This window comes from Sinocyclocheilus anshuiensis, unplaced genomic scaffold, assembly GCF_001515605.1.
Source record: "Sinocyclocheilus anshuiensis isolate Anshui unplaced genomic scaffold, SAMN03320099.WGS_v1.1 scaffold117, whole genome shotgun sequence".
Taxonomy (NCBI): Eukaryota; Metazoa; Chordata; class Actinopteri; order Cypriniformes; family Cyprinidae; genus Sinocyclocheilus; species Sinocyclocheilus anshuiensis.
Window position 1 is genome coordinate 3,335,041 of NW_015536624.1, and position 16,424 is coordinate 3,351,464.

At 41.7% G+C, this 16,424-nt stretch overlaps 1 protein-coding gene across 7 annotated transcripts in view; it reads left to right on the forward strand.

The window, feature by feature from the left end:
* The window catches only part of LOC107704672 (protein PRRC2B-like), a 43,216-nt gene that overhangs the window by 10,574 nt on the left and 16,218 nt on the right, over nucleotides 1-16,424 (forward strand). For 6 of the 7 annotated variants that reach the window (XM_016507667.1, XM_016507663.1, XM_016507676.1 and 3 more), the window contains 18 exons: nucleotides 5,170-5,272; nucleotides 5,367-5,430; nucleotides 5,507-5,650; nucleotides 6,742-7,028; nucleotides 7,110-7,237; nucleotides 7,314-7,477; nucleotides 7,559-7,646; nucleotides 7,737-7,887; nucleotides 8,742-9,090; nucleotides 9,252-9,415; nucleotides 9,623-9,824; nucleotides 10,664-12,851; nucleotides 12,951-13,129; nucleotides 13,660-13,775; nucleotides 13,911-14,052; nucleotides 14,132-14,208; nucleotides 14,300-14,581; nucleotides 14,675-14,776. In XM_016507667.1, coding sequence (XP_016363153.1) covers nucleotides 5,170-5,272; nucleotides 5,367-5,430; nucleotides 5,507-5,650; nucleotides 6,742-7,028; nucleotides 7,110-7,237; nucleotides 7,314-7,477; nucleotides 7,559-7,646; nucleotides 7,737-7,887; nucleotides 8,742-9,090; nucleotides 9,252-9,415; nucleotides 9,623-9,824; nucleotides 10,664-12,851; nucleotides 12,951-13,129; nucleotides 13,660-13,775; nucleotides 13,911-14,052; nucleotides 14,132-14,208; nucleotides 14,300-14,581; nucleotides 14,675-14,776 — 4,930 coding nt within the window. The remainder of the gene's footprint in view (nucleotides 1-5,169; nucleotides 5,273-5,366; nucleotides 5,431-5,506; nucleotides 5,651-6,741; nucleotides 7,029-7,109; nucleotides 7,238-7,313; nucleotides 7,478-7,558; nucleotides 7,647-7,736; nucleotides 7,888-8,741; nucleotides 9,091-9,251; nucleotides 9,416-9,622; nucleotides 9,825-10,663; nucleotides 12,852-12,950; nucleotides 13,130-13,659; nucleotides 13,776-13,910; nucleotides 14,053-14,131; nucleotides 14,209-14,299; nucleotides 14,582-14,674; nucleotides 14,777-16,424) is intronic. The other variant, XM_016507682.1, reaches the window with a different exon arrangement.

Below are 16,424 nucleotides of genomic sequence, written 5' to 3' on the forward strand. Positions count from 1 at the left end.
TCACTGAAATAAATGTTTTTGTAATTACACAGAGAGTAAAGTACCGAAAAAAGGTACCGTTGGGTACCGGCACAGAAATTCAGGTACCGATACCGGTACCGTACCGGTTAAAATGTGAATGGTACCCAACCCTAGTTGTGATATAGTGTAATGTGATTAAATTTCAAAGAGCTGATTCATTTAAATGTAAACGCTGCATGTTTTAATGTAAAAATGTGGCGATGTTGCGTGTTCAGAACAGGTTGCAATCAATGAATACCTCAGGGTTCGTACGGGTGCTTGAATTCCTTGAAAATGCTTGAATTTTAATGTAGTGTTTTCAAGGTTTGAAAAATGAAAGTGTTTGAAGGTGCTTGAAAATGCAGTTGCATTGGTTTCATAATAATTCGCTTTCTTACTGAATAGTTCATCATTTTTTACATAAAATAAGCCTAACAGCTCTGCTCGAGTCTGTGCGTGTGGCTGTAGTGTGATCTTTATTAACGCGCGCCCCTGATGGGAGATAAAATCATGCCGGGAGGTAGGGATGTAACGATTACCGGTTTGACGATAAATCATGATAAAATTCCCCACGGTTAGTAATACTAGATTTTAATTATCATTAAATCTGTATTAGATTACTGCGATTTGAACAACTCGCAATAAATAAATACTGTCCAGCATAAAGCACAGTTTTAAGTAACAGTCTCACGTGCGCACAGCACACAGAGTAGTTTCATTTTGAGTGAAAACAGGGCGGAAAAGCTGGGAGGTTTTAAAAGAGTGCTAAGGGAATTATACAAATGAATATATGAATTAATTATATGAATGTACCTCTGAAGGTTCTGACTGTCTTCAGAAACGATTCGATGGCATTTTGTTTTAATCTTCGCTCCATGTAATACCTAAAGGAAGTGTTCTTAATCGCAATACTGCGTTGTGCACGGAGGTTACGGGAAATAGCTCTAATTCAGCTTTTCCATAAGCGCCACCTTCTGTCAGCGAGTGGATTTACAGAGACTTATATTTACATTCAGCCTGCCTGCAGTTTCTGTCTGGCCAAAAACGGACCTAATTTGCATGCCCTGCTGTAAATTTGGACTGGTTGATGAAAAACAAGCTTATGTGGATTCTACACATTTAAACAATTCAGATAAGTTATCTAGAATTATTTATGGGGCAGATAAAATACATAATTTATTAATCAGTTATCATTTTGTTTTAACATTTTTCTTTATTTAAAGGCACAATATGTAATATACAATATCCAAAAACGACTTGGACGGTGTGATATATTTCATGCAGTTGTGTACTTGCGTTATCCCAAAAGTTCCCAAGGATTTGTAAGTTTTAAATAATGGCTCGTCCCACCTAAAGGAAGTGTTCTTAATCGCAATACTGCGTTGTGCACGGAGGTTACGGGAAATAGCTCTAATTCAGCTTTTCCATAAGCGCCACCTTCTGTCAGCGAGTGGATTTACAGAGACTTATATTTACATTCAGCCTGCCTGCAGTTTCTGTCTGGCCAAAAACGGACCTAGAAACACAGCGTCACACACCGCGGCCTTGAGTGAGCAGAGGCCGGGTGCTAGAGTGAGGAATGGCCGGAGGGCTGAGTGAGCAGAGGTGGCGGGCTTGCGGCAACCACATGTGACGACCCCGGGCTGGACTCCGCTTCGTCCACTGGGGGCGTGTTAGAACGAGCCATTTTAGGTAGGCGTGGCTGACTCTTAACTTTTATAAAGAATATCTCTTTGGATTTGAGACTTTAGTCTTTGCAACTTTACAGATCTTCTTTATGCACCAAGAGCTTGTAACACTCCAAAGAGAAAGGAAAAATTGAAATCGCATCATATGACCCCTTTAAATGCCTTAATAGGTACAAGAAAATACTTAATTATAATTTCAAGATGTCTTCAAATTTGAGTATGGAAAGACAAGAATCATGATATGGCTTAATGTGATGATTAAATTTCATATTAGGGTATGATTTCACTGAATAAACAAATAAAACAGTGTCAAAACGTGGCGTGGGTGTTTTGATATGAAATATCTCTGAAGGAAACCGCCTGCCCTCAGAAAAGTTTTGATGGCATTTTCGTTTCATCTTGCCTGCGTATAATGTAGCGTTAATGAGCGCAGTGCTGCTTTATATACAGTCGTTACCAGGGAAACAGTCGTTGTACTGTTCCAAATGCGCCACCTGATGGCAATTTGCTATTCTTGTTCAGAAGAATGCGAACTTGCTAATGTGCCTTCAAAAATCCAAACGATTAACAAAGGTGTGTGTGTGTGTGTGTGTGTTTTAAATTAAGATAATAACTTATAGCTACTTTTGACATCCCTTTTCGTAAAAATAGTTTAAAGGCTGAAATGTGAGGTTTATTACTATATTAAACTTTATTTATTTGTGAAAAACCTGTTTGAACTGCAAATCATGTTTTTTTTACAGTCATTTTATGGTACCAGTCATAAATATGTTACCATAGACATTGCCCTATCCCGCTCATACAGTATTCATTTTATTTGTGCAGGGCTTAAAAATACTGCAGACACCCTGTAAATTCTTTAATTTTGTACATTTCATAATTTATATACTGTATGTTGGCTATCTATTTTAGGCAATGTTATATGCAATCCAGACCGGTGGTTTTTGATAGCACAATAACATCTTAAATTGGAGAACTCAAGTATGTATGTAAACATGTAATTTACCACAGTTTAAAGTGCTGGGAAATCTAGAAAATGCACCTTGAAAGTGCTTGAAAAGTGTTTGAATTTTACTTTGGAAAAGGTGTAAGAACCCTGATACCTGGAGTGGTAATGTATAGACATTTTAATATAAGATTATCTAAGATTATTGCCTTGTTGCATGTTATATTACGTATGGTGTTTTTTTTTTTTTGTCTTTCCCGTTTATTATGGGTGCTTTGGTTACACACACTGTTTTATTGTAGTGTATAATAATATAATTATACTACCATATAGTATGATTATAATGTGTGTGTGTGTATGATCATACATCAGTTTAGGGATCAAATCTTACTATTAACTGCAACTTTAGCCTCAAAATCCTGATTACTGCTTATTAGTAGTTAGTAATGTAGTTGATAAGTTTAGGTATGGGGTAGGATTAAGAGATCTAAAATATGGTCATGCGAAATAAGCCATTAATATGTGCCAGTATGCTAGTACTACGTATGCTAATAAGCAGCTAGTTAATATTGAGAGTATACAGTGCCCTCCATGAGTATTGGGACAGTAAGGACAAAATTGCTCTGTTTGCTGTGGAGTCAAGAAATCTAAATATGATTAAAAGATGAATATGAGACAACTACAGAATTTTGTTATTGGGTGATTCAAGATGTTTTACCATTTAAGAGGATCAGCACTTTTAGAGTTTCATCCCCCTATCTGATGTGAGTATTGGGACAGTTGGCTCACAGGTCTTTCTGAGTGATCAGCTGTGTCCTGTTGCATTAATTGTTCAGATGTTAAAAGCAGGAAAAGTGTCATATCAGTTGTATGATTGTGCTCAATGCAGTGTAAGAGAAAAAAAGAACCTGTAAAAAAAGAACCCTAAAATAAGTGTATGTAAAATCACCAACAACCTCCAGAAAGCTGGGGTGATGGTTTTACAATCTAATGTCCGCAGGAGACTGACACAGAATTACAGCGTCTACACAGCAAGATGCAAACCTCTGATCAGCATCAAAAATAGAAAGGCAAGATTAGAGTTTGAAAAGAGCACAAAGGTGAGCCAGTAGAGTTTTGGAACGGAGTTTTGTGGGCAGATGAGATAAAGATTAACCTATATCTGTGTGATGGGAAAGCAAAAGTGTGGAGAGAAAAAAAAAGGAAATGCAAATGATCCTAAGCATACAACCTCGCCTGTAAAGCATGGTGGAGGTGGTGTCATGGCATGGGCATTCATGGCCTGCTCAACTTTATTGAAGACTTGATGAACGATGGTGACAGCAGAATCAATGCAGAAGTGTACAAAATTATCTTGGCTCATCAGAAAGTGCTTCATATTTCAACAGGACAATGACCCAAAACACCCTGCCAGTTCAGTCAAGGAGTTTATCAGGGCAAAGAAATGAAAGGTCTTAGATGGCCCAAGTCAATCTCCAGATTGAAATCTTATTGAACATCCAGCTGAAGAGGAGACTAATAGCAGAAACTCCCCAAAACAACACATTTGGCTTGGCTGTATTAAAGGCTGGGAAAAGCTTTTCAAAGGATGAGACCAAGAGTCTGGTGATGTCTGTGGGTTGCAGACTCACTGCTGTGTTTGCAATCAAGGGATTTGTAACTAAATATTAGCTAAATATTATATTTAAATATAAATGCGTCTACATTTGCTTTGTTCAATTTCAATTTGTCCCAATACATATGCTCACATCAAATAGGGGGATCAAACACTTCAAGTGCTGTGCTTTTTATTTGATAAAACATGTATGTGTTGAAATGGCTAATAATAAAATGTGACGTTCTGTAGTTTTGACTCGTATTCATCAAATGTCTTGCCTCCACAGCAAACTAAGCAATTTTGGCATTACTGTCCCAATACTTATGGAGGGCACTGTGTATATATACACACAGAGTTCAAAATAGGCCTATAAATAATTACAAAATTATTACAGAAGTATTTAAAAACCTAGTTTACTTTTTGTTTTAATAAATGTGAGAATTTTGCTTATAAATGTGTCCTTGTATACACTTCTAAGGAATTATTTGACACATTATTTGATCAATTTTAACCACGCCCCTAAAATATTTTTTTAATGCGTTCTTGAATTGTTCAACTTGGGAGCACATAGAAGAAAAAAGTTCTAATGCATCTCTGTTAGAACTGCGCAAGACAAGTAAACAAACTGAGTCGCAAGACTTCATGAATCTTCAGTGTGTGTTGTGTTATCAGTGCTACATTTTGAAGATCAGTTCATACGGCTGAAATGACCATGGGCATCATGCTCAAAAGCTTAGATTTGCAGTGAGGTGAACGCTTTCTTTGAGAGTTATTTTTTTTCTTTTTATCCACGTGCTGTAACTGAGTGATGTATGTAGCCATGTGAAATCTTTTGCTGGTTATTTAAATACGTACTTTGTTCTCAAAATACCCAGCTCTATTTCTGGATGCAAGTGGCCATCACACGTTGTCTGATTAGTGTCTGTTTCCTGCTGTAGTTCTGTTGCATCATCAGCACAGCTGCCGGAGTCGCAGCCACCGCTGGCTTTACAGAAATCTGTCTCCAATCTTCAGAAGCCCATGCCAATAACCAGCCAGGAGGTACAGATGGCACATTCATCATCTCTTCATGGTGCTCCCCTGATGTTAATGTCATGGTGTCTGATGTCTGCTGAATGTGTTTCTGTCCCTCTAGAGCACAAGTACAGGTGGACCAAAGCAATGGGCACAGCTCAATGGAAAGGCAGTAGATCAAGATGGTAATCATCCGTTTATTCTGATCAGAAGTGTTTGTTGTTATGTCATGTTTTATACTTGTTTGGCTCTGTTGTCCAGGTTTAAAGGTCTCAAGCCGACTGCAGCCCTTCTCTCACGAGGAATTTCCGACGTTGAAAGCAGCGGGCGAACAGGACAAGGCTGGCAAGGAAAGAAGCGTCTTCGATCCGTCGTATGGGCCCGGACCAAGCCTCCGCCCACAGAGTGAGTCCCGCTCTGCATGATAAAACATTTAGATCGTTTCATTTCAGATATGTAACTGTAACGGTAGAAAAGAACAGATCGTGTTCAAAACTGCATTCCTGCCTTAAAGGAACACTCCACTATTTTTGAAAATAGGCTTATTTTCCAACTCCCCTAGAGTTAAACAGTTGAGTTTTACCGTTTACGAATCCATTCAGCCGATCTCAGGGTCTGACGGTAGCACTTTTAGCATAGATCATTGAATCTGATTAGACCGTTAGCATCTTGCTCAAAAATGACCAAACAGTTTCTATATTTTTCCTATTTAAAACTTGACTCTTCTGTATTTCATTCGTGTACTAAGACCGATGGAAAATGAAAAGTTGCGATTTTCTAGGCCGATATGACTAGGAACTATAATCTCATTCCGGCGTAATAATCAAGGAACTTTGCTGCAGTTAATCCAGAGAATAACAATTTTTTCTGAGACCGAGATAAACCGAAAGATGAGTCATCATTTAAAAGCAAAAGCTTAGGGCAGCATGATATATCAACTTCCAGTATGTCCTTCAGAGTCTTAGATACCTGTTTCCAGAAATGATTAACTTCAGGGCAATCCCAAAATATATGTCTATAGGTTCCTATAGAGTTTCCTGAGCAGAAATTACAATTGGAAGATGAAGAAAGCTTCATTAAATATCGTTTCCTAGGAGTGAGATACATCCTATGAACCATTTTGTAGTGAATTAATTGATGATTAGGATTTTTTTAAACAAGTTTAAGATTGGCCCATATTGAATCCCAACAGATATCATCAATGCTGTCGTAATATCTTTGTGTTAGGGTTAGGTAAATCAGTGTTTTGATAATTTTGCATGTTTGTCGTTTTATTTGTTTAGTTTTTTATTTAAAAGTACATCAACTTGAAGTAAATGAAAATGAGATGTTGTCTTGGCATCTAGTTGAAATAACTGTAATTTTTGTTATTTAAGTTAATGTTTATTACAAGTAACAAATGTTCATGGTTTTAGTTGGCTTGTAAAACCACTGGCATGAATGAGCCATTTGTTGATGTCTCAATGTGATGTGCTGATGTTGTGTGTCATTGTCAGACGTGTCGAGCTGGAGGGAGGGTGGTGGGAGGAACCTGCAGCCCCCGGTGCTGTCTGCCGCCCCGCCCTGCACAGACACGGACACCAAGAGCAGCGGCTCAGCTGAGACCACCACTCCTCTTCCTCCCCCCTCCTCATCCTCCTCCTCCGCTGCTGCTGCCCAGTCCTCTGATGTGAAGGAGCCATCGCTGCGGCCCGCTCAGCCCGTGCAGCGCAGAGCCGCCCCATCAGCCCTCCAGTACCAGCACCACCCCACCACCACATACCACGACATGCTGCCTGCCTTCGTGAGTCTCTGCCCATCATATCCGTTATCCAGTGTGCTGTGCTTTCTCTGATAAAATGCTTATTGGCTCTTTGTTTGTCAGATGTGCCCTAAAGAGACTCGTGACGCTCCGGGCTCCTCGGATCATGGCCCGACCACTGTGGTTGCCCCCGTGCGCTTTGAATCCAGGATGATCTTCAGACCAGCGTTCCCTGCACCGGAGCCCATCAAGTGAGTGTTGTGCTAATTACTGCAGTGAGGAACGCTCTCTGTCCTCTTCTATAAATGGCTGTTTTTCGTTTCACAGTGGTGATTTAAGAAGAGAGGCCCGTTTCCCCCGTATCCCTCCTCGCCCCTCCACTCGCCCGATCTGCCGCCCAGGAGATCGAGCTTCCCGTCCTGCCATAATCAACCCTGAGGACCTGAAGGACCTTGATGAACTGGACAATGACTGTGAAGATGGCTGGGCAGGTGAGCGCTCGCTTTCTTTATTAACAACAGATGAGTGTTTTTTTTCACCAATTCTCATTGTGACCGGTGTCTGTTCTTCAGGTCTCCATGAGGAAGTGGATTATAGCGAGAAGCTTAAATTCAGTGATGATGAGGAAGATCACTCCCCCTGTGAGAAGAATAAGATCTGGTGAGCTTTTCTTTGTTTTAATGCAGTGCGTGTGGTGTGAATGCCGCTTGTGTTGGAGTTGAAGCTCATTCTGGTGCTTGTGTCTTGCAGGAATGACTGGGACAACCATCAGGACCAGCATTCATCTCAGAGCTCTGGTGACGGTGCGTTTCCACAAGACGCTGAGGAGTCATACTCATGCCAGCCAGGGGCAGTACCCTCCAGGAAGACCAATGGACGATTCTTCTCTTCTGAATCTCAGGTAACAATCTACGGCTTTCTGCATTTGTTTTTCCCCTGAAATCTTTTATTTATTTATTTTTAATTGGTATTTTAACAATGTCTGCAGCAATTAAGACCAGCAGTAGGATTGCATACAAACCAGAAAAAGTAGAGAAACAGAAAATAAAATAAAAAGAAAATGAAGGAGTAATGCATTCAGCACAGTTAAATGTCTAAAATACATATAAATAAGTGGGGGGTGTAAATTTATTCAGTGGTTATCAGTCATGCTGGGAGAACCCGACCAGTGCTATTTTAATATCTTTGAGTTTTTATTAATATTTTGAATCAGTTTTTATTTTTAAATTTTGTTTTCAATTTAATTTGAATGGTTTAGTAATTTTGTTTATCATTTTTAGTATTTTATTTATGTCTAAATCGTTTTTATAATTTTTATTTCTGCATTAGTTCCTTTTGTACATCAGGTTAAACTAAATGAAAAATGAAAACAAGCTGCAAAAACTTTTGATATTTTATTTCATTTAACGTTTTTATTTCCATATAATTTCAACATTTTTTTCCCCCTGGTTTTAAGTTTTAGTTTTTAACTAATTTAAGTTTGTGATAAACTAAACTGTGTTCTGTCTGTCCTTCTGAGTGGAAACAATTGTTTTTGTTGCTGTAATTACATTTTTATATTTATGATTTCTTTTGATTGGATAACCACATGCCAAATAAGTGATGATTGTAATGCAAAATTGAGCATGCTCGTTTTTTTTTTTTTCTTCACTAAATGTTTAAATGACATCTTTTAATTGATGGCACCTTTAAGTTGGTCCCATCAGTCCAGGCTCATCTAAGGGATCTCCTCTCTCTGTTGTTTGTGATTTGCAGCACCAGCAGAAGAACAGTGGCAACAGTGAGTCTGCAGAGGAGCAGGAGGAGCCGCAGCGGCAGGAGCCGCAGCGGCAGGCGCCGCCTCGTGGGAAGTTTGTCTCAGCCGACCTCTCTGCTGTGGAGAGAGCGCGCAGACGGCGCGAAGAGGAGGAGAGGAGAGCGCGGGAGGAGAGACTGGCTGCCTGTGCAGAGAAACTAAAAAAACTGGATGAAAAATTTGGCAAAACTGAGAAACCTGCACGCTCTGGAGAAACGCTGAGAGAAGCAGACGGCAAGGAGCTGACGCAGTCTCCAGGCCGAAGGTCATCCAAACACCACCAGGAGGCCTGGCAGTATGGCACTAAAGGTATACGAGTTCATATATACTAGTTGGTTTATAAATTTAAGCTTTAGCTACCCTTGTAATAATGGCAGTTATTAAAGGAAATAATTTAGAGAAATCTCAAAGGCGTTTTGCCTCTGCTCTTTTCTGCTACTTTTCTTAACACCCCATTTCATTGTATATAGAAGTGTCTGATACACCAACTGAGTCATCCAGTCAGGATTACAAAGATGAAGGTTGTAACTACCACAATGATGACGATGGTCCTGAGTCCACCTCTCCCCTCCCAGACTACGGCCGACACCAGAAGCCTGTGCCGCCCCGCTTCCAGAAGCAGCACCAGCAGCAGGTGAGCTTTAACACCTAACATTTTAAGTAAGAGGAAATGGTTATTAATTCAGCCAGCCTGAAAATCTTGAGGTGCATATGTCTTTGCAGAAGTTATAATACTGAGAAATTATGGTTTTCATACTAACTATATGCTTTTATGCTGTTATATATACTGCATGCTTTCATTTTATAGAGGAGATTTTTTTTTTCTTTCTGTGGTTTCTAGGAGCAGGTGTATAAGATGGTGCCGTGGCAGCAGTCGGGTCACCCCACCCAGTCCAGCTCTGCTCACCCACAGAGAGGCTTTTACCCTCCTCATGTCCTGGGCTTTGATCCGCGCTGGATGATGATGCCTCCCTACATGGATCCCCGCATGGCGCAGGGATGTTCTCCGGTGGATTTCTACCCTCCTGGAGTTCACTCATCTGGTAAATTACAACACCCTCCATATTTAGTGGTGTTTGCCAAGTCAAGCATCACTGTTATTCATAGTAATACGATCAAACCTTTAATAATAAATATTAAACTTCAAAATATGAGTGAACTCTCTTAACTTGATCCAGTAAGCCAGACATTCCCAAACTGTTATGTCAGTTTAACCCCTTTGACAGAAATTATTCATCTGAAGCTCCCAAGATTTTTAGTGGATGTGTTAATATCTTAACACCACATCTGCATGTTCATGGTTCCCTGATGCTGGTTAATGATCACACTTGATTTGCTTTACTTTCGTATCATTAGATGTCTTTTTTAAGTGTTTTTTTTTTTCATTGATTTAATTTTTTTAATTAATTAATTTATAGTATAAGGTTGCTCAATTTGGTAAAAAAAAAATAATACTGTGATTTTGTAGTCTTTTATGTCACAGTTATCGTGATTTGAGCTGCGATAAAAGCATTTAATCTCATAAGAAAATGTCTTGTATTGCTGTTGCTGAAACATCCAGGCAATTATTTCAATATTCTTTTTGTTTTTATTATTTTAAACTCTAATTATTAAAAAATGAAGACTGATATATTACTTCTTTAAAAGGTTTATAAACGCTTCTTTTTCTGTATTATAAAATTCTGAAAACTTGTCTACAGAAATGTTGTGAATTATGTGAGAGTGCACAATGCCTTTCCCAAATGCACAAAGTAGATTTTGTGGTACAGCTACCAGCTACAGTAACTTGGTATCATGCAGAGTTCTGCATAGTGATATATGGCTAATTTTTTTCAGAACATTTATATTGTGATATTTAAATTTAACTTTTTTTATTTTCAAGGTTTGGTGAAACCTGTCATTCAACAGGATCACCTGAATAGCCCTGGTTCCACCTCTGATGAAGGCTGCCATCAGGAGAGGAGGGCGCCATCCACTGAGCCTTACCAAGTGTGGAACCAAGACAGCTACTCGTCTGCACGCAGTTTCACCCCACCCTACCAGAGACAGCACGAGAATTGTGACAGGGCTCAGGTGGATGACAGGAGTGACCAGTCATGCTCCAGACATGACTCGTATGAAGACCGAGGTCATGACCGCACAGACAGTCCAGCAGAGGAACTGCCCCATCAAGGCTTCCGCCAAGGCAGAGGCTCAGACGTGTCGCTCGGTTCGCAGCGAGAAGTTTCCCATGAAGTAGCCCATCAACCATTAATACTCAGCAGAACCCATCCTGGAGACGGTGAGCACAGGGACGTCTCCTCTGGTAGACATCAGAAAGAAGACCTTGATACGCATGACGAGGCCTTCAACAGCAAGGAGAAGAGCTGCAACTCTGATTTTTGGAGGAAAGACATGGGTAGTCTGAGGAAAGACGGCAGCAGTCAGGCCCAGTGGTCCAATCACGGTTCAAGCAGCAGCAGTAGTGTAAGCCAGCCATCTGAGTCCAGTGGTAGAACCCTTAGAAGGACGGGACCCATCAAGAAACCTGTGCTGAAGCCCTTGAAGGTTGAAGACAAAGAGAACGAGAAACCCAAAACTGACCCAGAGGAGAAGACTGTCCCATACAGACTGGAGAAGGAAGTGGTTACCAACGTCTATGACCTGAAGAAAGATGCTCCACTTCTGTCTAACAGGCACTCCGCCCCACCACCCGCTCCCTCTCCTGAGGAGAAACAAGTGGAAGCTCCGAAGGTGGAGAAAACGAGCAATTTGCCTGAAGGGTTGCACAAAGAGAACTACTGGGATAGCAGCAAGAGTCAGTCTGTGGACTGTTCTGACAGCAGGGATCCACCAGCACCTCGCCGCAACAACTGGATATTCATTGATGAAGAGCAGGCGTTTGCAGGGGCCAGGGGAGCGGGTCGTGGACGTGGCCGGGGCTTCAGAGAGTTCAACTCTCGTGGTGGTGCTCGTGGAGGACGGAGCGACGGCAACAGAGGAGCCTACAGTAGCGCAGGCACACAGAGGCCTGCGCGAGGACGTGGTGCTCGAGAGTTCAGGAGCGAAGATCTGCAGCGAGGCAAACCCCGTAGACGCAACGTGAGTGAGACTCACAGCGAGGCCTCAGAATACGAGGAGCAACCCAAGCGCCCACGCCAGAAGGCCACTGAGAACGGAGAGACTTCGTATCCTGTGTCTGGAGAGGTCAAGAGGGCTGACAAGGAGTCGTGGAGATCAAACAAGGTCTACACTGATGATCAGAGCAGCAACAGCGATTCCAGGGACAAGACGAAATCAGCTCGAGTGTTTGGAAGGTCATTGCCCCCTCGCCTTAATGCTGGATACAACCGTGGATTTGGCTCAAGGGACATTTCGACATGGAGAGGGAGAGGAACCCAGTTTGGAAGTACCTCCGCGCAGGAGAACGGCTACAACTTCGGTGCAGACTCCTATTCCAAACGCTCGTCGGAACGGGATCCCCTGAAGTACCCTCCAAAATTTACGGGCTCCTTTGTAGAGAATGGCGTCGAGGACAGAGATGGAGGTTACTACCTTGATAATGATAATCCTGACAACCGGCCCCTTAGAAGGCGGCGTCCCCCACGCCAGGATAAGCCCCCACGCTTCAGGCGTCTACAGCAAGGGCGTGAAGGAGGTGGTCAGTGGAATAATGAAGACTATGTTAACGGAGATGTTGCCAATCAGTGGCCGGGTCGTTCTAAGGGCGCAGAGGAGCACTGGCCCAACTACTACTCTGGAGGACGGTCACAGGAGATCAAGGGTCAGAGTCAGGGTGAGGACTGGGAAACCGGCTCTGAAAACAGCGATTTCAGTGACTGGAGGGAGAAACGGGGGCAGCATGGCGACATGCTCATGGATGCGGGCCACGGAGAACCTGGCTCTGAGAAGAGAGAGCTCTCCAAGCGGAGCTTTTCTAGTCAGCGGCCAGTCGTCGAAAGACAGAACCGGAAGAGTGACACATCTGTAATGGAAAACAAGATGAGCCGCTCAACGGACACGCAGTCTAGTGCAGGTTCCTCTGGTAGAAAAGAGAGTTGGCAGAACGGCGTTGCTTCCAACAGCAAACGGTATGTTTTTTCAGAACATAAGTTAAACTTATTGATATGAAAAAACAGTACCATTTATGAAATTCACACTATGAATGTGGCTTAATTCGCTCTGTGCAGAGTTCCAGAAGATTCAGTCACCGGCCTGAGCTCGGCATCTGTGTACAACCTGGAGCAAAACGACGACACCGGTGCGGTGGAAGCAACGGGAAAGATCCTAGAGAAAGACTTGAAGCCCAGAAACATGAAGGGGGACATAACAGAACCACTGTCCCAATATGACCTGAACACTTACCCAAGTAAGTCAAAAGTGGTTGTTTATGATAGAAGTGCTTCTCCAATGCAGAATAAAGGATGATAAACTAACGAGTCATTTTTAAACTTATGCACTCCTGTGGTGGTGATGTCGCCACAGTGCAAATGAGGAATAATTCAGCAACCTTGATTAAACACATCTGAACAAGTTGATCAAGGTCCTCAGGATTACTAGAAACTTCCAGGCAAGTGTGTCGGAGAAGGTTGAAGCTGAGCTCTTTAGGACATTGGCCTTCCAGGAGCACATATTTAGAAGCAGTTCAAGTCTCTGTTACTAGTTTGAAAGTTTATTTTTTAAGATCATGACAAAAGGATATTGTAATGTGGTGAATGGACTTGCGCTACTTCATAGCCATATGGTAAATTAAGAGTCTAAACTGTAAAGATTACTCAATTTAATGGTTCTACGCTAAAAATGAGAAAAAATGGTAGACATAATTTGTTTTCAAGTGTGACTTGTGTGGTGTTCTTCAGTACTGGATCTAAAGGAGCTGTCGCTTGTGTTTCCTCGCAGTTGAGAGTGACTCAGGAGCTTCTGTACCCAGTCCAGAGGTTTTCCAGGATGCTCTGTCCAAAAAACAGCGCCGCCCACAGGATGATGATCGCAGGAGGAAGGATCAGGGTCCTCCAGTAAGTAATCATGGCCTCTATTTCCTGATGTTTAGACACATATCTGATAACCAGAAAGATGATAACTTCAGTTGTTTAACTGCATGAAGTATCTCCTGAGTGGATATTGTAGTTATTTGGTTTGTGCACCTGAAGGGTTCGGTAAAGAATAGAACAATTGCATCGAAAATGCCTCCCCGTTTTGCCAAGAAGCAAGGCAGCATGTCCATCGAGCAGCCCGAGGAGACGCTCTCCACCAACAACTTGGGAACAGAGATCTGGGAGACAAACAGCACAGGTAATACTGATAACAACCGATATCAAGTGCATTAATTTTTAAGAGACTGATTCTAAATGACTTTGTTTTCCTCCTGAAGCTCTGACTGTCCAGTCATCAGGTGGCGATTCATGGACAAAGCAGGTTTCTTACACGGGAAGTGAACCCAATTCAGAGGTACAGGTCGTTCTTTTCTAAGCAAGTATTTTTGCGTATCTCAGTCAGTGAGCTGAGCCTGAGACTAACGTTCAACTGTCCTGTCCTCCAGGATTCAGATGCGGGGCCCGAGCAGAGCAAAGAACACAAACCGGGCCCCATTGGCAATGAGCGCTCGCTGAAGAACCGCAAGGGCTCTGAGTGCATGGAGCATCTGGAGGGACCCATCACTCCCGTCAATGGAGTGGATATTCACGTGGACAATGTCATTCCTGTGCCGCCCATCGAGTTTGGTGTCAGTGCAAAGGATTCTGACTTTAGCCTTCCTCCAGGGTCCACGCCAGTGCCTGTGTCCAACCCTGTCACCAAGCTGCAGGATGTGCTTGCTGGGAATGTGCGTACAGTAGCTCTGCATGCAGTATTTACATTGTCAGATTTGTGTAAAGAAGCATTGAGCATTTATACTGTTATTAATGTGTGTGCACAGGCGGTCCTGTCTCAAGCCATCCCGATGCTCCGCAGAGACCACCTGCAGCCCGGAATAAACCTCAACTCCATCAGCTTCCCTACTGCAGACCTCACTCTCAAGGTAACGCTTACCGCCGCATCATTGCTTGGGTTGATGGCTCTCCATCACTGACCTTAAAGGTCCCATATTGTCAAAACTGAAATTTCCTGGCTTTTTTCACGATAACTGAGGTCTAGGGGCTATTTAACTACCATATAAGTTTCAAAACAGTCAGTCCACAGTAAAATGCACACAGCCTGCATAAAGTAGCGTCTGGCAGAGGCAGCAGATATGCAATCAAATTTCTAATTTGAGGCTGTATTACGTCGATTCTGGCACCCAACATCACAACAAGATATTTTAAGCTCCTTATGTAGCCGAATCTGCGCTGGTTTGAATGGGCCTCCTCCAGTTTCCCCTTTGTTTTGCTGCCTCCAGCTAGCGCTGTGACGTCGACTGGCCCTAGTTACCTGTGGTTGGTAGTTTCATTCTAGATTCATGTTAAAGTGTTAACAGTATGGTAAAATGTTATCATTCTGCTAAAACATGCTAGCAATGTTTTAAACCAAGTGGATATGTTAAAACATGCTAGAAACCACGTTTTAACAATTTGTTAGACACTAAACATTTTAACATGTTAGCAATATGGTAAAACATATGACCAGTTTGTTAAAACATGCTAGCAAAATGGCAAAACATGGCAGCTTCGTTAAAATACTATAAATTGTTAGCAACGTGCTAAAACATGATTTTTAAAAATTTTTACTTCGTTAAAATGTTAGTAATATGGTAAAACATTCTAGCAATTTGTAAAAAAAAATAAATAAAAAAAAACGTTCGCAGCATCGTAAAACGTGCTAGCTTCATGTTACAATGTTTGCAAGCTAAATATTAACATGCTACGTTGTAAAATGTTTTAGCAATGTTTTACAGTATTGGTAAATTTTAGCATGTTGCTACAATGTTTCATGTTAGCTTCATGTTACAATATGTTAGCAACTGCTAGTAAATTGATAAAACGTTTACAACGTGTTCAATTATGGTAGCGATTAGGGGTGGAACGATACATGTATTCGTACCGAACCGTCACGCAATGCAACGCTGTTTGATAACCGGCCGCCAGCACAAGAACAGCGAATACCATGAGTTGCGCACTTGAAAACAAAGCCCACTAGACAGTGACCATGTGCTGATTCTGAATGCGTCTCTCACTGACTGACAAAGGAGTATACTTTAAAGGCTTGTGCACCCTACTGTTTGCGAAATGGAGCTTTGTGCTCGTGTATCCTACCTCTCTTATTCAGCACAAATCCAAATATTCCATAATATTTCCATATTGGCGATGTAACGTACTTGAATGCTAAACTATTATTTATTTTGTAAATTATAGGCTTCGTACTTCAGTCGCGTTCCAACGGTGACACAGAGGCAGGCATGCTGATTTTTGGTTCACCGTATTTTATTTTGATAAAGTACCAACTGTGCTGTCAAGTTAGCAATGGTGGAACTGATGTGTGTGTGTGTGTGTGTGTGTGTGTGTGTGCGCGTGCGCGCTGGCGTGATCACTTCAACTGTTTCCTTATACCAGCAGAATCAACATTAAACACTTATTGTCTTATTAATAATGCATCGCTGTATAAAGGTCTGCTTTTATTTTATTTGTGTACACTCACAATGAAAACAAAACTGTGCTTTTGTGAAATAAAGAAAACAAATAGGATGTCGCTTT